At 36.5% G+C, this 27,785-nt stretch overlaps 3 protein-coding genes across 3 annotated transcripts; 2 read left to right on the top strand and 1 right to left on the bottom strand.

Moving 5' to 3' along the window:
• The first annotated feature begins 1,217 nt into the window (after positions 1 to 1,217).
• LOC147868677 (glycerophosphocholine acyltransferase 1-like) lies at positions 1,218 to 7,266 on the top strand. Its single transcript, XM_087322258.1, has 7 exons — positions 1,218 to 1,376; positions 1,702 to 1,759; positions 1,840 to 1,940; positions 5,067 to 5,162; positions 5,242 to 5,335; positions 5,937 to 6,174; positions 6,512 to 7,266. The coding sequence occupies exons 1-7, from the start codon at positions 1,335 to 1,337 to the stop codon at positions 6,909 to 6,911; spliced, it is 1,029 nt and encodes a 342-aa protein (XP_087178384.1). The 5' UTR covers positions 1,218 to 1,334; the 3' UTR covers positions 6,912 to 7,266.
• Positions 7,267 to 7,933: 667 nt separating this feature from the next.
• LOC147868676 (uncharacterized) lies at positions 7,934 to 13,828 on the bottom strand. Its single transcript, XM_087322244.1, has 6 exons — positions 12,738 to 13,828; positions 12,501 to 12,647; positions 11,872 to 11,937; positions 11,711 to 11,776; positions 11,487 to 11,555; positions 7,934 to 8,523 (listed from the first exon to the last, which is right to left on the bottom strand). The coding sequence occupies exons 1-6, from the start codon at positions 13,152 to 13,154 to the stop codon at positions 8,125 to 8,127; spliced, it is 1,164 nt and encodes a 387-aa protein (XP_087178370.1). The 5' UTR covers positions 13,155 to 13,828; the 3' UTR covers positions 7,934 to 8,124.
• Positions 13,829 to 21,166: 7,338 nt separating this feature from the next.
• On the top strand, positions 21,167 to 27,573 carry LOC147868675 (triacylglycerol lipase 1-like). Its single transcript, XM_087322231.1, has 9 exons — positions 21,167 to 21,495; positions 22,459 to 22,584; positions 23,121 to 23,261; positions 24,102 to 24,212; positions 25,022 to 25,165; positions 25,469 to 25,509; positions 25,660 to 25,739; positions 26,144 to 26,239; positions 27,181 to 27,573. The coding sequence occupies exons 1-9, from the start codon at positions 21,244 to 21,246 to the stop codon at positions 27,486 to 27,488; spliced, it is 1,299 nt and encodes a 432-aa protein (XP_087178357.1). The 5' UTR covers positions 21,167 to 21,243; the 3' UTR covers positions 27,489 to 27,573.
• The last annotated feature ends 212 nt before the right edge of the window (positions 27,574 to 27,785 follow it).

Below are 27,785 nucleotides of genomic sequence, written 5' to 3'. Positions count from 1 at the left end.
GCAAGCAGCCTCATCCGAATCAATAAATTTTTCATACGTTTCTGACGTGGCAAGGCAACCCCCAAAGTCATGTTTGGGTGGGGCGATTTTAATGCCACGTCAGGTGGGGCCCGCTGTGCTCCACAAATTGGGGGGTCGATGAGCTTGACGTGGCAAGCATTCATTGGCAGGGCCCCGCTCCGACGGGGCCACGTCAGCGCTACGTCGCAAGACAAATCTATATTTTGTCCGACCCGCATATTTCTCTTCGGCTCTTTCTCTCTCTCGCCTTCGAAAAAGTCACCTACTTCTTTTTCTTCTTCTTCTTCTTCTTCTTCTTCTTGAACATCGAAGCTCGCCATTGCTTTCTCTCCATCTACATCTTCTTCTCCTGTCAGTAACAAACCTCGCCATTGCTTCCTCTCCTTGAATTAGATTTACTTCTCTCTGATAATCTTCTTCTGTCAACAACAAAGCTCGCCATTGTTCCCTTTCCTGGATCAGATTTATTCCTGTGATCGTCTTCTTCTTCTTCTTCTTCTTCTTCTTCTTCTTCTTCTGTCAACAACAGAACACGCCATTGCTCTCTTTTCTGGATCAGAATTACTTCTCTCGGACTCTCAAATCAGATCTGTTAACGCATGGCGCCAAGATATGGATCTGAACATATACATCTGAGACACCCTCCAAAAGTAAGATATCTAACAACTTTCTTCAATACTATCCTCTTTCTTTCAAATATTCTTTCTTGAGATTTTCTTTCGTATTAGCTTGATGAAGGCCCGGAATATGAAGTGAAATCCATTTTGAACTCCAAAGTTGTGAAGAACAAATTGTATTATTTCGTTCAAATTTTCTTTCTTTATTATTAGCTTCCTTGTAATTTCTTTTCCTATATCATTAACTTTCTTCTCGTTCTTCTGTTGTGGACTTTCTTGCAATTTCTTTCTCCCATTCTTGGTTTGTTTGCAAATTATCTTTCTTAAGAAATATACCTTTCTTCATTGAATTTATCTTCCTTGCAAATTCCTCTCTTCAGTATTATAGTCTTTCTATTTTATTTCTTCAGTATTAACCTTCTTTGCATTATTCTTCTTCATCTATTAGATTTCTTCCAAATTTCTTTCTTCTATATTAGCATTCCTTTTCCATTTCTATTTCTTACGCATTAGCCTTCTTGCAATTTTCTTTTTTCACTCATTAGCTTCTTGCAAAATCCTTTGTTACTTCTCTACATGTATTTGCTCTAGTACCTTTCACTCCTGTTGCGTTATAATAAACACCTTTTCATTAAACGTTTCTGACAGGTTGTGCTGCTGGAGACGAAGAAGGTTCTTGAAAAGCATGCTGCTAGAATGGTGAAGCAAGCAGATGAACATGAACAATTCATTAACAAGGTAAATACTCTGAATTTCTCTAGTATTCGTATTCTGTGTGTTGTCTGCATTGTTTAAGATGGTCTAAAAGTTTAGTGCTTTTTAATCTATTATCTAGATAAACTTGCCAGTTTGGCTGGATTTCTGCACAATTTCTTAAGAACATTATTCGTTTGCTCATGATGCACCTGTTGGTTTTAGATAATCTTAGAGTGTCAAGCTCTGGATATTTTCTTTTCAAAGCTCTAAAATAAACTGAAACGTATGCTTATTGTAATTGTCTTTTAGTTATACTTCTTGAAAAACTATTCTCGTCAGCTCACTAGTTTTGCCTGATGATTTTTAGATGATGTATTCTCTTGGAGTGTTGAGCTTTGGAATGTTCTGTTTCCTGCTTGGATCTAGTAAGCAATTATCTAGTCTGTTATAGTATGTATTTATTCCTTGGAAAATTTCAGTATTCTAACACAGCCTCCACCTACAGGGCCTCAAGACATTCCCTCTCTCTATTGCCTTTTTTTCATAGTCATGGTTCCTTTGCGATGGATCTATTACAGATCCAAGAAATGGCACTATTACCTACTGGTATGTAAACTTTAATTAATAAATGATTCATCTCTATTCTTCTACATAATGTCGATGTACGTAATGCAGAACAAAATTTTCATCTTATTTCTAAAGGATTTCATTAAAAGCTGAAATAACTTGTCACGCAATTTCTACGTGCATCTGATCTTTAGATCCAAACCGAATTCAATACAGGAAGCATTTAGTAAGGCTAATATCGAAGGTCTTTAAGGATTTTCATATTACGAGATTAGTGCACTATGAGCATGTTCATGTCATGTCACTTAATTATCCTGGACTATTTATATAAAATGCTAAATTATTGTGAACAACAAAAACAGGATAAGCAAAAAACCACATATGTACATGGTATCATGTCACGAAATTATCCTGTACTGTGCCAGGATGTTGCAGAATGGGACAAATAGTTAGAACTATTTAAGTAAAACAAAAATTTTAAGAAAAATTGAAACACAAACTGAAACGGGAAAAAAGGGACAGGAAATTTGTACAAGGTTTGAACTTTGAACTATATTGAAATTGATGCAACAATTTCTCTCTAAAAAGCAGAAAACACAGGATGTGTTCCCTCTCTCTTCATGATGAGATGATCAAAACAAGAGATTATCCTAAAGGAGGATGTAGAAGCCTCTATTTAGAGTCCTAGTTTTTTTTAAATTTTATATAGCTGGTTTTTTCGTTTTCGAAAACAGTACTTAATCAAGAAGCAATTTTGCTTCTTAGCCAAAAAGCTGCTTTATAATCTATATTTGCATTTTGGAGAGACATTTTGGCAAAACTTCTTTTCATTTAGTTTTTTGAATGTATCTGATAATGGGCTGCAGTATGTACATATGTTTTTTTTTTCAATAAAAGACACTACATTAGTATCAGAAAACGTCATAAGGCTATACATACAAGATATACCACAGATCCCCGTTTTTTCCTAAATTCTAACCATCGGCTTAAATAATTACTTTGGTGCAGAGTAAAACCACTCCAACTTATCAGAAAGCTGTCTATAAAATATACCTATGTCCCAAATAGCATGAAACTCCAATTTCTTAAGCTCCACTTGGTGCGTATTACCATTTATATGATCCAACAAACCTCTGAGATTATGGTCAATCTCTGTCCAAATCCTAGAAATTATTTGGACATGTCTTTTGGTCACATTTGAAATACCTTCAAACATCGGGCCTCCCAAATATACCAAATTCTAATATTACTTACCAATTGCCATATCAGTCTCTATTTGTGGATTCAAAGGTATGAATTTTTTTTCCATCAAACCATGTGTCATCACTATAGCATCTACAACCTCCTCTTGTTCATATACCATAGGTTTATCTTGTACCATTGCCCATAATACCACTCCTCATGTATACACTGCTTGAGGATATACTGGTATTAATAATGTTATGATTCGTTTCCATATGGCAATAGCAAAACCCCAACTCCACAAACAATGTTTAGCAATCTCTACTAGATCCGTAAAGAAAGGACACATCTTGTCTACATTCCCTTTTTGCCACCCATTAACTGGTATAGATAGCTTTATGAACCAACAATTTTTCTACTTATTTTTATACCCCACAACCATTTCCAAAATTGTTTGAGGTGTTGTGGAGAAAGTCCATTTCGTCTCCAAAAGAGTTGGTTCTTTCCATGATCTAGCACCTAATTTTTCTTACCAATCTTTATAGAATATTGAAAAAAAGGCACTTATTTTATCTAATCTTGAACCCACACCTTCAATACAGTTCTCCAAGATCCCAAGATAATCTAGATATTGGTCTCCTTTCTATAATCCAAATCCTCCAAAAAGAATTCACACTTTGTGGATTCGGATCTAAGACCCAATTTGATCCAATTCATTTGCAGTCACCCTCACTTCTTTATGCACACAAAAACTAAACAAATTAGTTTCCTCAGGTGTGAAGATTAACCTGCCATCATCCTGTACATAAAAAATCATACACTCTTGTTCCCAATATAAGCGTTTACTCCAATCAAAACATCCAATAGAGTAAATAAACCCATCCACTTCTGTGTGGCAGATCCAATTTGTATCTGAATATTAGAAAGTGCATTAAATATGGCAGAATACATTATCTTTCCACCCCTTATATTACTAATCAGTAACATTCGTACATATGTTTGTTTGTGGTGCCACATTTTATGATTTAATCCTATATATCAAGTCTACAAATGTACATATGTCTTTAGGTTTAGAAATGTAGATCTACAGCTCTGATTTAGACACATCAATATGATTGAATCAAGTTCACAATGTAAATCTACCCATCTCACAAGACACTTCACCTTTAATTACTTCTCGTGGACTTCCATTATATTTTGAGTGATCTGCTTTAGAAATTGAAATGGTAGTATCTACAATGCAACAATTATAGATGTTTAAAATAGAGATTACATGCTAAAGCATTGTAAGAACATTATCCGTATACACCATATAAACCACAAGCAAATTATTGTTTATAAATTCATAACATTGCCTCGTTAAAGTCCAGATTATTGAACGCATAACATCTAGATCATCAGTGTGCAATGTAACAACAGTAAACCAATAAATTACATATTAAAGCTCAATGTAAAAGCATTATCTCTCTACATCATGTAAGCATTATTACATTAGAAACTTAAACCAAGAAATTACATATTAAAGCTCAATGTAAAAGCATTATCTTTCTGCATCATGTAAACCACAGACAAATTATTCTTTATGGATAAAAATGCTTAAACTTACATTCATAAACATAATTGTGAAGTGGTGAAGCTTGTCCTGTGCAGCCCCGATGTTGAGACTTAAATGTTGATCAATGGGGGTTTGACGTTAGCTCAATTTCTTTTAATTTTACTTCAAGAATTTTATGCTAGGTTTCTTAATAACATTTGCATATTTTTAGTTTGTATTACAAGACAAAATGCATGCGGATAATTGAAGAGAGGACTCCAATATGATTGATACTTTGTTCTCAGTATTATTAGGTTATTCTCTCACTCAGTAGACAGAGTACCCAATATGTTTAACCTATTCCAGAATGTATCTCATTATTAATACAACTCAAGCAGGGTGACATGTGGAGGCCGTGCCCATAGTAATTGTATATGCTTCTTTTTCAGGATTTTTGCTACTACGCAAATGCAATATTTATGGTGATGCTGCTGTACTTTCCAAATAATGAGAAATTGTTCATGGTTTGCTTTTCATTTGCTGAGGTAAGATTCTAATAATGTTTAGAACTGGAAAAAACATATTGAGACGTTTTGCCAAATAAGCTTAGAACTTGTTTTACAGGGTCCTCTTGCATGGGCATTAATAATTTGGAGATGCAGCCTTGTTTTCAGCTCCATTGACAAAATAGTAAGCGTGTTGATCCACCTGCTTCCAGGTATTTTTAAGGATGCGTTATCAATTGTTCTGCTAATGATCTAGCATGAAACTGAATCCAAATATCTGTTTTCTTAATCAATGTTCCAGTGTTATTTATTAGTTTATTTGTACATCTACGAGTAATAAATATTTTTAATTAGGTATATCCAATCATTGCATCATAACCCAGTTCTCAGATTCTGCCATTTTGTTAGTTGGCACATCTGAGTAAGTTTGCAAGTTTGTGTTTCAATAGAAGAATCTACATCAAAACGTGATACACAAGACCTGTTCCCCTTACCAAAAAAATTTATTTGCTGGCATTCCGCATCAATATTTTATTAGAGTATGTGAAAACACCTCTAGAAGCCATAACACGCCAGATCAAAACACTTCTAGAAGCCTAAAATGTTTTCCAAGTGTCAACGAGTGAAATGAAATATTGCATGAGCAGAATGTAGTTCATTTGGAAATTGCTAGTTTCATTGTATGGCTATACCAGTTTATGTGAAGTCTTCACCCCTCCGTTAAGTTTTGCAAGTTTATGTATCACCATTCAATTCTTAGCCAAGGGAAAAAATACTGAAATTATGCATCATATATTTCCTTTATGCTTCCAGGGATCGTCTTCTTTATCATTCGTTGGTGGGATCCTGCCACATTTGCACATCATGTGATAGATGACACTGGGCCTTGGCCTGCGTGGCCCTCAGTGAATGATACTGTTGCGGAATGGACATGGCTATTTTTTGTACCATTGCTAGCATACTGTGTATGGCAAGCACTATATTTCCTCATTGTTGAAGGTTTGCGAAGACAAAGGCTGCTTAATGATCCTGAAGTCATGACATCATACAGGTAAAGTTTTCTCTAGCATTCAATGAAAATCCTCGGAGGGGGTTTTTGCGTTTATATAAATATCTCATGATACATATATATAGATAAATTACAATAGGGTTTTAAATAATTTGGTAGAATTCACTGATTGGGAAATAGGAATTGATGTTATTGCCTCTTATATACATTGACTTTTACGTTCTCCAAATTAGGTAATCTATGGGTAAAAAACTTTCTAATGACGTGTATAATTGGATAGAGTTCCAAACTAATTTATGTCATGCATTTTTTTCACAAGCAGAAAATTGGGAAGGATTCCCGAATCAATATCTAAAACAATGTAATTTATGAGTGGCAGGGAACTGAAAAGGAAAGCAGAGAGAGCGAACAATATATGGTGGCGTTTGAGTGGTTTACTGGGCGCCGAGCGGCGTGTGATAATGTATGCGGTAATTCAAGCTGCTTTCACTGTGGCGACAATGGCATTGACGTTTGTGTTGTTCAAATCATATCATTTACATGCATTCTTTGAAGTCTTCAAGCTGATGGCAACAGTATGGAATGGAGGGAACTACATATTTGAAGTGATGCCTAGGCAAGTGGCCAACAAGACGAAGAAGAAGAAACTCGCAGTAGATAATGATACACGTGGGAATGGAGATGTGGTTATAACACATTCCAAGGGTGATGCCGAAGAAGAAGAGAATGTGAATGTCCGTGCTTCTCTGGCAGTAGAAGAAGACCAGAAACAAACCTGAGGATATACGTAGGTCCAACCAAATTTTGTAAAGTGGTTGAAGAAATCTATACTTCAAACCAAAAAGATCTATATTTTGAAGACCTCTAAGTTAGATCTTTTTTACATTCATCATGACAAACCCCATTATAAATGTCGCCATTGTTTTGACATTTACTCTAGTTATTCACGGGATCACTCAATCAAAATACTTGCCCAAATTGAGATCTTCCGCCACTATTATTTAACATGAAGACCCGGTATTTTTTATTATTGGCAACCGGTTTTTATGTATGTAAAAAATCCACAAATATCTAGTTCTCTGTAACAGACAAAACATATAAAGTTAGCATGAAATGATGGGAAAACTTAAGAAATTTTGGCGACAATATGCTCAGCACAAGCTTTGCCCAATCATAAGTTTAAACAAAGTGGCAACTTTTAGGGGCTGTCATCTCAAGTTTCATATGTTTTGCTCGTGCTTTACAGTTTGAGATCTAGATTATTATGGCTTCTTATATAATTTAGTATGAAGTTTGAGGTTTCTTACAGTTCAAGGGTTATGAAGTTCTGGATCTAAGGTTTTTCAGGTATGACTTCAATGTAACTTTAGTAGTATTTAGCATGCCAAACCCATGTAGACGTGAAGTATGGAATGGTAAAGGGATATTAGTAGCTTCAAAGAAGGCAAATTATAGACATTGCAAGGCATTCCTGACACAACTCAAATCATCAAGTTATCACATTTTATCCCTTCCTGAGTTCCGTGAATTGAATTTTTCAACCACTAATCTTGATGTCATAACATACAATGCAACTCTTCCCCGTCCACAATTATCATGTTGCTTTCATCTTAAACATGGTTCCCCTCCCACATTAACGTGGTTTAGTGAATCTGCTTTGCAATTCTATTTATGGCTGATACCCTTAAAAGGAAATAATAAACTGCATTCCTTCATATTCTGCAATATAGTTTGGCTTAGATCTAGAAAAAAGGAAAACTGAAGCACCTGCTTCATTTACCTATCTTATACATCATACACCTTGTCTGTAAAAAACTTCTTCATTACTTCTCCCAAGTTTCCTTTTCATGGGTTTGAAATAACAGGAACTTATGAGAAAATGCCGACATGACTTACATATTTCCTAACCGGCAATAGGAGAAACTTTGGACGGCCTTCTCATGGACAAGGGCTGCGCATCTTTCCCAAAAAGTACTAGAAGTAGAGTTGGGTTCAGTTTTCATCACTTTCACTTTCACTAGGATCATCATCGACCATTTCTTTGTTGCTAAGTTTAGCTGTGACTAGACTCTCACTTTTATCATTGACACCATGACTCACGAGTTGTATACCCATGGATTGATTAACTGGATTAGCTTGCATGTCCAATCCTACTTGCTCGTGCCCACTACCATCTAAATTCTTTGATGAGTATCTTGCACTTGTATTAGAAATGGATGTTGCCAAAGATATGGGCATCAAGCAAAGGCCTTTGCTTTGAAGGTATTGCATGGCAGCACTCATGTCTTCATCCATAAGCTGAGCCACTTGGCGCTCGGCAAATGCTAAGCCATCATGCGACATGCCCACATTGCCTTGGGCAAGAGTAGCTGTAATGAAATTAGCACCGCCCTACAAGAATAACAATTGAAACTTTTAGTTGCTAAAAGTAGATCAAAGCTAGAAGTTTGATAGTACATTTTTTTCCTTTTACTTCATGCCTTGAGTGCCACGAAAGCATATGCAATGTTAGGAGGTTTGGAGAGAATACATCACAAATGAATCATTTTCAAGAGACAACACAAAAGTTATGGGAAGTTGGCACTTTGTTCACATTAGGAAATTATAATTAATTCATATTTATTTGATTACTACTCATTGAATACACCATCCCTTCCTTACATTGACTCGCTAAAAGATTTTACAGAAAATTATAAAGCTGGGACAAGCCATTGTACTACTTAGGATTCAACGGCAGAGACGTATTTGACTTGTAACCTATTGGTAAGCCATGAATGCACTCCAGTTCAATTCTCCTATATGTAGTAGCTGTCTAGATGCCACTGCTGACTGCATACTTTTTGAGCAACATCGGGGTCAAACAAAGGTGTCCATTCTGTCCCACACTCTTTGATCTATGCATTGATAAACTTAAGGATATTGTAACCAAGACACTACCTAGCTTTTACATACAAGGGAGAACAATTATAAGTTGTGCAAACCTTTGATTGTCTTGGTATTAATGGGTGGATTAGTCATGATATGTTTGAGAATGGGAAGTTATTATAGGTTTTCATTGCATGCGTTGCAGATCTTCATATTTGGGTGAGAATGAGAAGTTATTATTTGTGTGAGCGAGTTTGAAGCAGTTTTAAGGTTATTAAAGAGCCAAAGGTCATGGGGGTAGTGTGATGCGATTGGATACATTATCGTATTTTCATCTTGTATTGAGGGTGAATATTTGCTGTGATCTATGCTCAACTATCACATACTTCTCACTCACTGAAATAGGACTTTTACTCTTCATCTCTTAAACCATTTCATAATGGCAAGCACCCAACCAAATGAGAGGATTTTCCTTTTATTAATGTTTTGTACCTTGCATCCTATGTTCCAAGCAATCTATGATCGGGCATATTCTTGACTTTCATGATATACTTGTATGTTCTTAACATGGCTAGAACATCTATGGGCCACGCAGGTGTCTATTTCTAATAGCAATGAAAACCTAGTGGAAGATGAATTTCACTTACTTATCATCTGCTTACATATAAGGTCATTCGCAAGAAATATTACAACTTCTTAGATGGGCATGATAATTTAAGTGTCATACTCAAATGTCCACCAAGAAGGGTGGGCACATATGTAACCACATATGTAACTCCATGAATCTTGGCTCTCCTACACTTTTTGAATTTGGTCACACAATTAAGTTCTGATGTAGCAGCATCATGGCATGATATCCAATGGATGTGCAGCATATAATGTAAGTATGATGACATGTCAGACGGACGTGATGGTTTAAGTGTCATACACATATCTCCACCAAGAAGGGTGACCACATATGTGTGTGCATTGTTCACATACAGCATTGAAGTCCCTGTTCTTATTAATTAGTCACATACAAGACAATATGTTTATTTGGTCCCATAGGTCTAAATTTGCCATCCTTGTTGGAAGACAATATTTTCTCTGCCAAGTTCAATCTTCACAATGGGCTAAGCCCCATCTCATAGATCACAATCGGTCTACATGGACATTAAAAAGATATCTATCTATCTCTCGGCTTGGTGATTTACATGGTATGTCAAAGTCATAAATTGAGAGAACCCAGGTTCGATCCTCACCACGGACTAGGCCCTTCCCATATATTGCAATCGGTCTCCCATGGACAGTATAAAGATGTTTCACTCTCTCACAAGACGACTTAGCTCACATTCTCTTCAATGTGGACAAGACGCTGGGGTGAATGCATTATCTTGAACAAGTACAGGAATCAGAGTATCACACTCCAACACAATGCAATGCATTCGACTACACATTGTCAATCTGGTCCACTCCCTACACACATTTCTCTCACAATCAGAACATGCACTCATGATTGCAATATTTATCATTAAAATTCTTGAACATCAAAAGTTTCCACACCCATTATGCAAAAAATGTTTCAGTTTTCGTCCTGTAAGTCATATTTGACCTCCATGGATGATAATAAAATCTAACTATTATCTCCTCAAGAATGGTATAAACGATGGGGAGTGGAAGATCTCTTGGTACTCCCGACTGATGCTATGAAATATGTGATTATCAAAGAAAGGCTAATGCAAGCATTGAGGACGAAATGACAGGATACTAAAATGTCAAAAGTGTAATATAATATTGCAAACATCAACCTCGAATTTTGGATCTAATACAGGCCAAGAAAGCTAATACATACCCAACCACATCTTGCAGAGTTCGGCACTAAGGAGGCATCATGGCGTCAAAAAACAGAAAGCATGTAGGTATGCAAGATACGCAATGAGGACTTAGTGGACGACAGATCTCAGTTCTCATATGATCAACATATAAATGTGATACACAAAAATTATGAAAACTTGTTAAGTGGGTGCCATACTCAAAACATTACCTAGAAGGGTGAGCACAAATGTGTACAATATTTTTTGAGGGAGTTTCTTTTACTAAGTAGCAATCCCCCTTCTTCGGATGGGACATGCACATACAAGATGCATATGTCTAATTCTCATTCCATGGGTCAAATTTGCTCTCCTCGTGAACAAAAATACTATATTAGATAAAATACATAATACTATATTAGATAAAAATACTTAGTACACAATAGTTATGTATATATTAGATAAAATACAGAAGAAAGCATTCACAAAATCGACATTTTATATGTATATTGTAGACAAAATATGTAAGCGAGCATCGACAACATTACATATATGCAATGTGTGTGTGTATGTGTATGTATCAACATTACATATATGCAATATGTGTGTGTGTGTGTATGTGTATGCGTATGTATATGTACATACATATTTTAGATAATAGAATTTTTGCTCACACAAAAAAGTTTGATATTTATTTACCTCAGCAGGTAGATCAGCAAGAAGAGGAGCACTAGCACCAGCACCACCAAGTCTACACATGCTCAAGCACTGAATGATAAAACACATGCTTAAAAACATTAGAATAAAACTACGTACATTTGAAGTACCAGATATATAACCCATGCTAAAATCCATTAGAGTTGCTATACATAATGTTAAAACACCAACATTGATTACCAAATAAGATGGGATGTATAAACTACCTTGACTTGCATCTGCAAGAACTTCACATAACCAATAATCTCATCCAACATTGATGCTTTATCCGTCTGTACATATCAAGAAAAAACATCAGAACTGACAACTAGATTGCATTGCAAGTTTCTAGTCCAGTCACTAATGAAACAATTCATAGTAATACCACCTTATTCGAATCAGGCACCAGCTCTTGAAGTGCTTTCATCCTCTCAGTGATTCTCTCCCTACGTTTCTGCCAAAGTAAGCATACATAATATATACAAAGACATTTAGGAAAGATGCATTGTTATGGATTCATCAACATTAAGACTTTCCCATTATGATTCCCACATTGCCTTGAGAAACTAGAATTTAAGCATGTAACACTGTTAAAATAAGAGTAATAATATAAGATCAATAACTCAAGATTATAAATACTTAGAAAAGAGTTACTTAAGGAACTGAGAGAGTTGATAATGAGCGGCTAATATTGAACTTAAAATTAACTGGAGAGAGTGAGAGAGAATCTTGCATAAGATAGCTAAATAGCTAGTGTGTGACCTATGTGGTGGTTCAATTGCAGAAGCTCATAATGTCTACATTGTATGGAAAAATGAGGAAAGTGAACTCTTTCCCACATGGAAAAATGGACAAAACTTCTTATATATACAATTTGCTGATAGACATACACACATGCAATACACGCACATATACTTACACACAATCACTTGTTCTTAGCAATGCATTATAGTACATGTGGGAACACATGGATACATATACATGCATACACATACAGACAGACACACAGACACGCACCCTCTCGGCAATGCTATGTGGATCTGTGGCTTGGCCTCGGCGAGCTCTCACTCTGGGCCTACCAGCCCCATTTCCAGCTGAAGCTGTACCATTCTTACCAAAAAGGGCTTGATCACTATGCGTTGGTGACGGTATCATACCATGAATCTGTATCAATACATGAGCCACATCCCAGTTAGACTTAAAAACTCATAAGGAATGGTAACAATAGAAGCCAACCAGGACTCATTCACTCACCATATCCAATGCCTTCATAGCATCTTCGCCCTCCCTAGTCCTTTTACCCAAATGCACATTGTGAAGGATTGCATCATTGGGGAAAGGAAAAGCACTTGAATTTGCAAATACTCCAATGCTGGAAGCCAATGGTGGCATACTGTCTACAGTAGGCTCTTTCCAAGAGGTTGAGATTTGTGGCTTGGAAGGAGGTCTTATTATACCAAGTTCATTCTTGAAACTTATATCAAGTTCTTCTTGAGAAGTGATATATAGAGACGACCTTTGATTGTCCATGACACCCCCCATTCCAGGGGTGGGCTGAATTCTATGAATTGAATCCATTCTCTGAAGTGTTCCTATGGAATCCATAGCCATGCTTCCACTAGTATCTCCCCATGATGGGTTTGAAAGCATTTGCTCAAATATATCATCCATGGGGTGTAAGTTTTGTCACTAGAAATTAAAGATATCATGCATTTCCATTTCTCCTCCATCTCGAGGCCATATCACATTGATGGTGATTCTGTTCAAGTCTTATATACTCTAGGATTATATCCTAGAAAATGCAGATTCCAAACCCTCGAAATGAAGACCTTATTAAACGATAGATGTTCTTATACACTAGAAAAACCCTAGAAAATGGAGGTTCTAACCCTAGAAAATGAAGATTCTCTCCCTGAGTTTTTTTAAAACCCTAGAAAATGAGGAGTCTCATCACGCATTGTATACCCTAGAAAACGGATTTTCTTCGAGATTTATACCCTAAAAATGCAAAACCTTATACCAGGCCGAATCTATTTCAAATCTTAGGCCTAGAATTTATACTCTGTTCAAGACTCCTTAAATCCTAGAAAACGTATATTTGCTCAAAAATAGACTAACAATTTTAACCAAGACAAACTCAAGAAACGAAAGACCATGGTCTGCCCAGCCTTATTAAACCTTAGAAAACCCTGAAAAAACTGAGCTTTTTTTTTTCCAGGAATATCTTTACATACGGAAACCCTACATATGAAGACTCTGCTGGATCGCCAACTTACCTGGAGAGAGAAGAAGCCATGGATTTGCAGAGGATGCCAAGCTCTCTCAGTTTAGAGACATTTATGTATAAGTGGAGAAGAAAAAGTGACGAAGAAATCCGTTGACTTTTGAAACCTGGGAGCTCGTCGGTACCCTCCCAGCTTCTATGAATTGCAGGAAATACCCCTGGGCCCTCACCTCTCCTTTTTCGTGAATAATGGCTTTCATTACAAAAGAAAATACACCACCATGACTAACTTACTTACTACAAACAAACTATAGAACCCCCTTCTATCTATCTATCTATGGGGATCTAAAGTCTTCCACGACTCCAAACTCAATGCCACAAAAGAAGTCCTTTTAACTTTAGTACATATTCTCTCTCCCTCTCTTTCTTTCTTGTTTTTTTGTAAGTACCTTACCCTAGTGGTAAGTTGTTACACTATATAAGCACTATGTCTTGGGTTCGAAACTCCAAAATTATTTGAGATGGAGCCTCAACTATATCTCCCCACCCCTTTGACCCCCAAACGAAACAAACGATTAAATTGAGATCGCAATCTCTCATTTCCTGGCCAACATAATAACCGGGAAGACACAAGCAACACTTTTTGCAAAGAATTACAATGCTCTCTACTAGATTATGGTTTCCATACACATAACAAGAGTGCTTCTTGCCATGATATAACCAAGTGTTGAACACGTGTAGAGCCCGGAACCCTAATTGAAATACATCCATTCAATAATTGCCACCATGAAGCCTTAATCATTGTCCTCCCATGTGTTAAACCCTTGTTCACTATGAAATATTGAACAATAGATATCCATGAATGTGAGTTTGAACTCATGTCTTGTAATAATGAAAATCTATGAGTCATCATATGATTAGATAAGTTAAATATTCCAGTTTCCCCCAAGTGCTTAGGGGTTGCTAGATGATTCCACACAACCCAAGTGATTCCCGTCTTATCCCTCTTCTTTCACAACAAATATTGAAGAGGTTGCAAAATAGAATGCAAAGCCTTCTTTGCCCATGGCAACAATGGCAAGTAATATAATATCATGGGTTCTATAATACATTGTACAACCTTCGAGCGTACATGAAATGGCCGAGATTGTGACTTCTAATGCATGAACTTATCCCTCAACTTACTAGACATCCATTCAATAAATTGACCATTTGTAACATTCATTCCTAATAGATAGCCCAACTGTCGAAAAATAGAGTCTTTCTTCACCACGGATCCTTGCCATCCTAAACATTCCAAATCCCTTTCAGTACATGATATGAGACTAGACTTCCTCCAATTAATATGTAATCTAGAAGCCAATGCAAATCGGTTCCATACAAGCATCCCCTTCTCAAGATTCTCTCATGAGGCTTGTAGAAACATGAAAGAATCATTAACCAAAGCTTGTGATACGAGTTGCCCTCTAGACAGAACGTGTAGACCCACAATGTCACCATTTGTTGCAAGCCTTGATAACATTACTAACAAGGGATGAGTAACAATAGCAAACAACAGTGGGCTAAGAGGGCATCCTACAAATCTCTCTCTCTCTCTAGAGTTGGTGTTAATTTTTTCGTTTTCTCTTCTTCCATTGCCCCTCCCGATCACTTCACTTGTATATCGTGGAATGGCCCTGAGAGAGAGAGATAGATAGATCTCTTTAAACGTCAACGGGAAACATATTGGCATCTATGAGAGAGAGAGAGAGAGAGAGAGAGAGAGATTTCGGATGAATGTAGCTCAATTCAATTGATGGGGTTGTCCAACAAAGACCAGGAAGTCTTGCATTCAACCCCTTGATTCCACAATGTCACCTAAAAAATTAGGGAAAAAAAAGAGATATGATAGTTGAGCCTTCGACACAAAGCCTTAGAGTTGGTTAATCTCACAATTTACCATTATAGGTTAAGATACAAAGGGAGAGAAGGGAGGGGGATTTCCCCTTTTACATGTCCATGCTAACTGCATGACATGGTTTGATTGGACTTTTGTTTGTTCAACTTTTGCATTATCCTCAACAACATCCATGCCCATGCATTGGTTTATTGATGGTGCCACTTCCCATTTCACTAATTTCACATTCATTTATAAACATGAAAATCCCACTAACTAAAAAATGACATCCAATCCCAAGCAAATTAGTCGGTGTTCGGCATCACCTATGCAAGTCATCCCAATTATGGTCGAAGTATCTCTTTCGGTAACATCGCCCGTGAGGTTGTCCTATAGACCTTCTATGGGCACCCACATCAATGCTATAGTTCTCAACAACATGATCTCGCCTCATTATCCTTAAATTGACTTCCATGGCTCCTCAAACAGGCCCAATGTGGATAGACAAACCCACGCCCGCATCTTACCTAATGAACCATGTCTCCTCTTATACATCACATTGTCTTGTTTGAGCTTGCTCAATGATAAAAACCAAAGATGATTCAAAGTCTTATAGTCAAACCATGTGACCCTAACAAGTATCACCTTGTCTACAGTTTCCTTTGGTTCTCGTTGGTGATTTCAAAGAGGCAATGGGTATTGGTTCTCGTTAGTGATGTAGTCAAGGCCTCGGTAATTGACATATTGATGCAAAGATCCATCATTTCCTTTCATAAATAGTATCAATGCATTGCTGAGGAACTTGAAGTTATAACAATTGATTTAGTCCTCTCCCATTAGTTGAAAGAGAGGCGTGAACAATATGTCATGCGGGATATTGAATGTGGGTGATGTGTAGGAAAGGATGGCTAGACACACGTGTGAAAGTGTAAGATAAATAAGTGAGATCGCTTATGAAGGATTGGATAGTCTAGGCAAGGCCTACCCGAGAAAGGGATCGAAGTTGGGTATACTTTAACTAATGGAGTATATTCTTTTTTGGAAAAAAAAACAATTGATTTAGTCCTCGACTTGTTTATTGAAGTGGAAAAGGGTTTTTTTTTTTTGTTACCTTATATTTCATTATCATCAACAATAATCTTTTATCTAATTTGGCACATGGGACTTCAAGCCACAAGTTACCTAGCAAACTCATTATTGACTAGAAATAGAGGATACTAACTAAGAAGTTATTAAATTTAATGATGAACTTAACCAATAATAAAGCCTAATAATAATAATCAGCCTAACTGTCTCTTAACATACTTGGGTGACCTAAGTGCTTTGATATCAATGCGATAGCTTTGGATAACATCACAAACTAATGATAAAAAATAGTAAACATGTATGTTGTAAAGCGAGAACTTGTAATATACACAAGTTACTAGAAAAGCGTAGAGAACTAAGATATCAATGATATGGCATATTTAGATACAAGGGACTCCAATATGTTAGAATAGATTTCGTATCATTCCCAAAGAGGCCGAATAAATATATCATCTTGTATGTGACTCCTTCCTAAGAAGGGGTTTACTACTCCATGGTAAAGAGTCAAGACTATCCAAAGGAGGATGTATTGGTGTGACTTTTGTTGCCTCTTCCACACATTGGTATTCATACTAGGGTCTACCAATCAAGGAGATTTCACATTTGAATATATGCAACATTGAATTCAATAGTGCAAATATCACTAATTTCACTTGGCATAGTTTTATTCCTTATTCTAAACTCCTCGTGAGAGTTGATAATTATCCAACTAACTCCTATGTGTTGTCTACACTTGGGTTGTCACACACTAGGACCTACTAATCTAGGGGGGTATTTACATGTTGGACATATGCTAATGCAACTCTAAACTAGGCAGTGTGTGCATGCCAATAATTCCACCACTAACTCACATGTGATGTCAATGATCTAAATTCATAGTTTATTCCTAAAAATATTACATCCTAGTATCCTTACCCCCCCCCCCCCTCCCCCCCAACACCCCTCGAGAGGAAATTTGACCAACTCCTTTGGAATGAAACCTTGATAAATACGTGTATATCATTATGGGCATTGGAAGTAAATAACTATTTCCTCAACATGTTGTGAATTACTATTCGTCCGCTTTCAATCTATCATTTTGCTAACATTGCTTTGGTTGAACTTGATGCCTATGATAGTTAACTCTCCCTTTGGTTGTGGTGGTGTGCATGAAATCATCTCTTTGTGGGAGAGACTGTGCATATGCAATATGCTCTGGATAGATCTCTCCAAGCTCCATTTATATCAATGACCACATTTCATCACATATCATTCTCAATTTAAAGTGAACTACACTAAATTTGGTGACTATTTGACATTTTTCATGGCTTGTGCCTCATGATTATTTGATATCAACTAATGCCTATACTTGCTTTATCATACGGTTATTTGATATGGCCAAAGGTAATTCTTCCCTCGCAATTTATCGTGTGCTTACATGTGAGGCATGTTCTGCACATGCATATATTATGTAACTATTTATAGAGCAACATCAAGAGTTATCTTAAATTTTAAGCAAATGTTGATGCTCATTTTCAAGATGTTGAAGTTGGGCAAGTTTGGACTCTGGAGATTTTCATGAGTGATTCATGATCTTGTGTGAGAGTTATTCATCATTTTAGAGATAATATGCTGAAGTTGGGCAAGTTTGGACTCTGGAGATTTTCATGAGTGATTCATGATATTGTGTGAGAGTTATTCATCATTTTAGAGATGATCTCCATGTAGATATTCTAGCATTTTATATGCTCGCATGTGAGTGTCTATTAATAATAACTTGCTAGCAAGTGAAACTTAAGTGATAAGTTAGGATTATACATATTGTACAAGAGGATTGTTTGGCAAGGAATCCCTTATTAATTAATGTAATGATTAGTTGATAAGGGACGATTGCCTTAAAACTCAAAATTTGGGCTCGACCTCAAGTATACACTTGATTGATAGAGGACACAATAATATTTGTATATATTCAATACCACTAGCCTCGATAAGAATGGTTCAAGGTAGGAATTAGCAACGGTTCGGTTTGGGCTTAACTGATTTGGCATCGTTCAAACCAAACTGGTTAAGCCTTAACTGGTGTTGGAGTTTCACACTTGAATAGAACCGGTTCCTAAATCGGTTAAGGCTAACTGGTTTAGCCAAGTTGGTTAAGCATTAACCAGTTTGGAAACCGGTTTGGTTCGGCTGGAGCCATCCCAAACCGGATTAGGAAGCTCAAGCCTAAACCGAACCGAATTGGGCCAAACTGTTTAAAAACGATTTGATAGTAGGATTTTATAGCACGAAACTTCTCAAAATGCACATTGTTGAATTTTCCCACAATCACTAGAAGAAAGAAACATGGTTCTACCTAGAAGAACGTTCAAGGAGATTTCCTAAATATTCTACAATGGTATCAATAAGGAAGAGAAAATCTCACACATTTAGGCGTTGATCCAAAATGGCGAACCAATACAAATTTGTCGTTTCTTTTCTAGATATGCCATATTCCATGGCATAATCCACATACATATAACATCTTCCACATAAATTCTTAATTCTTTTGTAAGTACTTCATATGCTATTGATCCATCCTTTACTTTCACATAAATTCTTAATTATTTTCTATGTACTTCATATGCTATTGATCCATCCTTTACGACAATGCAGATTCTATTTGTTTCGGGGTGAAGTATTGTTTGTTTTCTTTGAATAGGAGAGCATTGTCTTGCGCCAATGAAGTCATGTGAGTGTTGTGTTGGAAAGTTAGATCAACTTGATTAGTTAGGCCAACAATTGCAACTCGAAGACCAATGCAGTTTGGGAGGATGGGAGATAAGGAGATGGTTCGGTCCCACATGATTTGTATAAGTTACAAGGCTATGTCCATCCATCGATTCAACAATGTGAGTTGTGAGCCTCTCTCGTCAACTACATATATATACCTCGTTTCTATTGCGCAGGTTTGTGGCATTGAACAATCGGTAGCTAGAGAGCAGAGACAGGAGATGCAATAAGCTTATATACCTCATAGTACAAAGAACTAGGTATATGCTTCTGTTCTGCAACAATTAATGCGATAAGGGTGTTTGATTTCATATAAAAGGTCCCCAAGAATGTGTGAAATGAAGAAAAGGTATGTAGAATTGATACCAGAGCCATCGTCGTATCATGTATGTATGTATGTGTGCAGTGTTATGTATGTATGTATGTATGTATGCATGCATGTATGTAATGTTATGTGTGCAGCGTTATGTATGTATGTACATAGCTAAAATGTGTTGTGCGTGTGAAGCTAATTCTTTCTGCCTATTTGTGGTCAGTCTCTTCCCTCAAAATTAAACTCCCCCCCCCCCCCAAAAAAAAAAAAAGAGTATTTGTTTTCTCCGGTTTTTTCTGCTCTTAAATTTTTTTTAAAAACAAAATATAGAATAGGAAATCAGATGAGAAATTGAACCCGAGAGAGAAAGGATTTCTAATAAAATAATCAATCACCACAATTACAAAAAAGAAAAAAACAGGACCCCCCCAAAAAACACATACATACAAGTTGAATACAACATTCTATCCATATAATAAAAACACACATATATATATGATGTATGTACATATGTATATATATATATACACATACATACATATTATGTACATATACACACAGAAGACATAAGGGATCCGTATGTACATACACACACAGAGACATGCATACATGCATACATACGTACATACCACATACATACATATATTTATATATAATACATAACGTATAATACATATAATATATGTATATAATTACATAATATTATTTACATAATTACACACACACACACACACAAAAGAGAGTGTAGAGATGGAGAGAGAGAGCGCGCCTAGAGAGAGAGAGAGAGAGAGAGAGAGTGTGTGTGTGAGTATTCGCAGTTTAACGAAGCCGCCAAATCCCACACACACACACACACACACACACACACACACACACACACACACTCTCTCTCTCTCTTTCTCTCTCTCTTTCTCTCTCTCTGATTCTTCTTCTTCTTCTTCTTCTTCTTCTCATTTCCTGTATATGTGTGTGTGTGTGTAATGATTTTTGATTAGATTGGTTATGGTTGCCTTCCCTTCCCATTCTTTCTTGCATTAACTCCCCCACCCCCCCTCCCTCCATATCTCATCTCATCTCATCTAATCAATCAATCAGCTCCATCAGTCAAATGGCTGCACCTCCCAACTCACTAATTACTTCCTTAATTACTTCATTAATTTAGTTTAATCATCATAACTTCGCCACATTTACTGTACCCCCCCCCCCCCCCCCCCTCTCTCTCACATTGACTGTTTGTATGACCTGCTTCGCTGCTCGATGCGTCCCAAACTCCTGTCAATCTCTCTCTAAGAAGACTTTAATAATACATCTTTCTTTCTTTCTTTCTTTCTAATGTGATCCATCCGCCACGCACCTTCCCCAAAATCGGCAATCGGATTATCAGTAAACAAATCCTGCATCGACAGCTTCATCCTTTTGGTCGATGCAAATTAATTCCTACATACAAAAACAAAAAAAAACAGGAAGTAGAAGACCTAAAAGAAATTAAGACTGCATAAAGGAGGCCATCATCATGGGATCCTTCGTCCTCTTAGCATCCCTTAAGCTTCCGCTTCTGTCATCATCTCTAATCATGCAAACCATTATTCTCCTTCATTTTCTCCTCCTCTTATTCCTCCCTAATCTCTCCGCTCGCCATCAGATCCAAGCTCTAACCGTCCCCGACAATTACAGTAAGTATGTGGCCAGCAATGTGGATAGGTCGGATGGGCTCTGCGCTTGCCTTGTTCACCCCATCGCTGGCTACACTTGCCGCGAATACGTGGTATACTTAATTAACTAAACCTAAAACCCCGCTAATTAACATATTGTGTAGGGCGTGCTAATGCCAATGCTATTCGATCGAGAGAAACGCATGCTGAGTGAGAGGGAAACCTAATTATTAATTACTAATTAAACCTAAAACCCCATTAATTAAACATCTTGTGTGGGACGTAGTAGTAATGCTATCAATCGACAGAAAACTCATGATGCTGAGTTGAGTGAGAGCATCCTTGCATTGACCCCCCCACACACATCTATCTATCTCATCAAGTCAGTCCCATGAATCTGATTTTAAGTGCTATGCTCATCAATCTGCAGTCATTTCTCCCCCTCCGTAATGAGCTTTAATCTTTCTACACGATTCCTCTTTTCTTAATACCATTTCCATGAATCCGATTTTAAGTGCCATGCTCATCAATCTGCAGTCATTTCTCCCCCTCCGTAATGAGCTTTAATCTTTCTAAACGAATCCTCTCTTCTTAAGACCATTTCATGCATGCGTACAGTCCATTCCTTCATACTCAATGTGCAGAATGGTTACGTGCTCTCTTTTACGCCCACTACCATGCCAACTGAAACTCACTGCCCACCAAAAGTTCTGTCACCCGCTTATGGTTAGCTTAATAATTAAAGCTTCATGATCATACCATCTTCTGTTCTATCCTACGGTAGCTTTTCCTTAATCTCAATGGTTACAGTTTTTTTTTACTAATCGACCCAATGCTAACTAACTTTTAGAATGATCAATTATCATAATTGGTTTTCTGTTTTAAGATTCATTGCTCGGTTACATTTTTTATACTGCGGCATCTAGGTCGTTTTGTTAAATCTAACCAGAGCTTAATATATAGATATGCACACAAAATCACGGCTTAATTAATCTGCAAATATGGCTCGGAAATGTATTGCGACTAAAGTAAAACTTTATCTAAATGATGTGTTTTAATGGTGGGTTATGTTTGAGGTGCAAACGGAGGATGGATTCCTGCTCGGATTGCAACGGATAATTTCGACCACAGCAAATGAGAGGGAGACGAAAGACACGGAATCATTAGGCCCGCCTGTTCTGCTCCTCCATGGCATCCTTTTGGTACGTTCCTCTCCATTCCATCATTCCATTGTTAACAGTAACAGAAAAGAAGAAAAGAGAGACAGAGAGAGAGAGAGTTAGGCATGGCGGCACTCCCTCAATCAGCCATTATTACATCACGACTTTAGATTTTCCTTTTCATCCCGACTTTAGTACGAACCTTAATTGAATGTGGAGGACTCATTAAAATGTAAATGCTCTCTTAATTAGCGTTAGTTATCATAGATACTGAATATGGAATTTCATAATGGCGTCTGCATAGGCTCCCTTAATTTAAAAAATAAATAAATCTTTTCTTAAGGTTAATGCCGAAAGAACCTGTATTTTTTTTCATTGGTGAACTACTTATCATTTACTTGAGGAAGAAATAACTTTGAATGTGAGTCAAGGAATGGATTGTTTATGTGTATGTATAAGAAGTTGAAGGGTTTGTGCACAGTAATGTGAAGAAAGCGTTGATTGAAATATTGGATCGAAAATCAGGGAAAGATAAAGGGAAACTGATGATTGAATTTTTTTTAACGAAATGGGCGCAGGGTGGAGATGTGTGGCTGCTTAATCCTCCCACGACTTCGCTGGGCTTCCTATTGGCTCAACAAGGCTTTGATGTGTGGATTGCAAACACCAGAACCACAAGGTTCAGCTATGGCCATGCCACCTTCACACGCAAAGACAAGGTTACTCTCTCTTCTATCACTATTATTATTAGTATTATTGTCGATTCCTCCTATTGTTTTCTCTCACAATTATAAATCTTGGCTACTTGCTATTATCTATAGATTGAGAGATAGACTTTGCTGTATTTTTGCTCCTCTTGATCAATTAAAAGTTTTACCACAACCCTGTTCTCACAAGTCCCAAGTTCCAACCAATTTTATATGATGTTTGCAGAATTATTAAGTAAGACAAATGTTTGCTTAATTGATTTGGTCCAAAATCTGCATAGAAATTCGATTGGTTTTTGTGGGTTTTCCTTAACTTCGATTTATTTTTGAAGTGCTTGATTTTACCTTGCTTTTGAATGATTTTGAACCCAATGCTTAATCATTATCATCATCATCATCATCATCAAGTTACGCCCAATTAAAAATTGGGCCCACCCATACTGATTTAGATTCTGTGAGAAGGTTATTATGTACACCTTTCACGATGTGAAGAAGTGGCCGAATTTTAGCTTCCTTTTTATCTTTTTCTTTTTTTAAAACATCTAATCAATGAAATGGAGATTCATGATAAGCATTTGTGTTTCTCACAGCCTGCCATGTAAAAAAAAAGAAAGAAAAAAGAAAGAATACAGACTGCAACCATTTATTTGCAATGCAAAACATTGGCCCATGATGTGTAGGTAGGATGTAATGAATCCATTTTTTTTCAGTCATTTTGTATCCAAATGATTTGCAGTGAATACTGTTTGAAGCAAACACTGTACTGATTTTGTAATGAATTTGTGTTTTTTTGTCCTGCTTTTGGTACAATCAAAACGTTTTGGAATGATATAAATTTAATTGACTTACTAGGGTTTCTGGGATTGGAGCCTGGATGAGCTTGCAGAGTATGACCTCTCAGCAATGTTGGGGGCAGTTAAGAGTGAAACCAAGAAGACTCCCCACTTTATAGGCTACTCACAGGTTTTTTTCCATTGTTTTTTTATTTATTTTTACAAATGTAAAAACAATGGCAGCTTTTCTAACATTAAAGTGACTTTTCGTACTCTGTTTTAACATTTTTAGCCTTTTCTACTGTTGTTTTCTCCCCCCCCCCCCACTCCTACTGTTCCTTGGTTTACAATCACATGAAAATTGTTTGAGAAAAAGGTTCTTTGAACTCCGATATTCCTTCCCTCTCTCTCTCTCTCACACACACACACACACTTGGCCTTTAACTTTAGAAAAAGGTTTATTCTTTCTCATGTACATCCATTTTTTGACAGACAGAACACAGTCACCATTCATGTGCACAGTTATGCAAGAATCACAACCTCATTTTTCTTTCCAGGATTTTCCATTAAATTCTTTCATACGATATGAATGTGATGTGATTGTGTTTCTTTCTCGTCCCTAGTACAAATTTAGGTTTTCCCGAGCACCGAATTCTGGTTATGATGCACATCACGCGATGCCACTTTACAAAAACTACTATCTAAATTTCAACAAAGTTTTTTTACACAGACATTATGAATGTTGGATTGAATATAGATAAAAACAAGTATCTTTTGTCGATTGACATGGATGCAATGTCAACTGGCCCACTACCCCCTTCACTAGATATCATTACCTTGACTTGTAGTTATAAGAAATTTGATTCTTTCCCGATTTCTTATGGTTAATATTAATTACTATTTACGTACTATGATGTGATAGGATCACCTCTAGCTAATTTCACTACTAAGATGTGAATGATGCTAATCATGCTGGTTTCCTCCTATTGATGAATTCAGGGCACTCAACAGTTGTTTGCGGCATTGTCTCAAGGAGAACTTTTGGATATGGTGGACAAAATTGTGATGATAGCTCCAGTCGCATATGTGAAGCATGTGAACTCGCCCTTAGCTGAACTTGCTGCCTCTATGTACCTAGACAAAGTAAAGTTTGCAGGACCAATGATCATAACACATATCTCAAATCTTATAGTTTATGTTTTTCCATGTTGTCTGTTTACACTGTAAACCTACCCCATAATTACCTCTTCTAATGACCAATTCATTGGATTGACATATTTCATAATGACCCGTAGATTTGTTTCACACATTTTGAGATGATTAAACGCTTGGATTTGCCTCATATTCTACTCATAAATTGATAGATTGTCACATCTTCTAATGACCAATTTGATTGGATGGACACTTGTTTTTCAACTAACTCATGAGGTGAAACTATCCTTGCAGTTGTACGAGTCTCTTCATATCTACGAATTCAGCACCTCAATGTAAGTTTTCTATTCTTATTGCATTTAAAACAATTACAGAAATAGGTTCCCCGTATGTAATGAATGGATGTATGTTTAAAGCGTGGTTATGGATCAACGCTCTCTCTGATTGCTATATTTTTTTTCTGTATTGATTCGATTCATTTCTAGCCAAAAGAAGCAATTGGTTGACATTATTTGTAAAGCTTCAGCCCTTGGGTGTTTTAAGTCATACCTTGACATATTTACAGGTATTATTACTAACCCAACTAGTCTATCTATCTATCTATCTATCTATCTATATCTATATCTATATCTATATAATTTTAGAATGCAAAAATTTGAATAATAGATTTTATTCATTGTATATAATGGGTTGAAAAAATTGTTTTTTTTTACGGTAGTAAGAAACCCAAAATACCCTTCAAATTTTGTTATTTTCTAACCGATCGTAGAATCGAGAACAGAAATGAACTGTAATGAGAAAAACAGAAACCGAAGGGCATGCATATTTGAGCAAGTAATGAACGAAAAACTTAAGAGAGATGTGGGATTTGGGGCAATGGATGTAATGTAAACTAGTTAAATTGATATATGAGATTTTATGTTGTACTCGATTGCCTCTGGTTCTAATCGTTGTGTATTTTGTTTGTAGGTGACAACTGTTGCCTCAACACATCGAGGAGGGCTCTGTTTGAGACGTACGAGACTCAACCCACTGCAACCAAGAACTTGATGCATCTTGCGCAACGTGAGCTTTCTTTTGTTTTTTCTGTTTGAATACAAATTATGTCCCCCTTCATTTTTTCTCTTTGTTTTTTTTTTCCCATTCGATCTTAATAATGCATTATGGATACATATCTCAATTCAAAAGAAGAAGAAAGAGAGAGAAAGAGAGAGAGAATACACGGAAAACCTTATTCAATTCAATCAGTTAATGATTGAACCAAAAACAAATCACTAGCAGAGGAATAAACTCTGCAATTTTTATTTATTTTTTGTGTTTTCCCCTCAGGTTTTAATAATTAATGGTTCTCGTAAAAATCTGCCTGACTTGTGCAGCCTTTTCTTTAAACTTTATTGCTAGTTTTTGTTGACACAGTCATTTAAACATAAGAACAATTTGACCGATTCCCACTGTTCAAATTGGCTTTATTTGTTTTTATCAAATAACAAAACAAAAGGAGCCTTTCTATCTGATCTAAAATTTCATCTTTTATTCGCCCACATTAAAAGCGATCTGTTTTTCTCTTTTACCTGCCAATTCGTATGTTTTCCTTGTGTCTCTCTTTTTTTACCGCTTAATTCCATAGTACAAACATCAATATTTTGTGGAAGTTCACAAACATTAAATTTCCATTTGGTGCCAAATATTTTGTGTTTGTAATGGAATCTATTGGGCCACGAGTTACAACTTTGACTACAGTTGGATTTCAATGTGAAAGAACACAGTAGAAACTAGAATGGGATCAACATGGGCCTGTTCTACACAACTTGATTACAATTTTAATTTGTATTTGTGATTGCTTGGAACAAGTCGAGTGTTCAGTTAATGCATTCTATAAGAGATTGTGATGTTTATCATCATGTTACGTATGTCAGTTCTGATCATTTCTGATTTACTAACCTGTTCGAGTTTCCATATATTCTATTGTTACTAATCTGGTGGAGTTTTTTTTGTTGTTTGATTAGAGTATAGGCAAGGAACTTTTGCAAAATTCGATTATGGATTTTTCGGTAATCTACAACATTACTGGTGGGTAAGACCACCAATATATGATTTGAGAAAGGTTCCTCCTAACAGGAATATGATGCTTATGTACGGTGCTAAGGATGGCCTCGCAGACCCAATCGATGTTGCATCCATGCTTGCCTTGCTTCCGGATTCTGATTCTTACCCAATCAAGTTTGTTCCTCAGTATGCACATATGGATTTTGTCCTTGGCATGAATGCCAACGAAATTATTTATGACCACATTATTGACTTCCTGACAACTTGATTCATATTTCATTTAGTATGTGATCTTCAAGCTTGGATATGATTTTCTCAATGAGAAATCAGGAGTCAAATGTCGTTTCTTTTTTGCTTCTTTCTTAATAGAACATTTTATGATATAAATGTTTCTGCTTTGCAGATAATAAGATGAGATATGAAAAGAAATTTGTCCAGCAAATGTATATTGCCCTCTTTGTCCAGAGTTTGTCACAACACTATTTTTAAAAATGTATTGCTATACTAGTAAGCATGTATAGTACGTGACAATTGAGTTGATAAAAATAACCAAAGTATGTACAAT

This window comes from Azolla caroliniana, unplaced genomic scaffold, assembly GCF_043228905.1.
Source record: "Azolla caroliniana isolate FFs.n. ecotype wild unplaced genomic scaffold, voAzoCaro1.0.p SCAF_1, whole genome shotgun sequence".
In the NCBI taxonomy this organism is placed as follows: domain Eukaryota; kingdom Viridiplantae; phylum Streptophyta; class Polypodiopsida; order Salviniales; family Salviniaceae; genus Azolla; species Azolla caroliniana.
The sequence above is the reverse complement of the archived record's forward strand: the minus strand, read 5'-3'. Positions and strand labels throughout refer to the sequence as shown.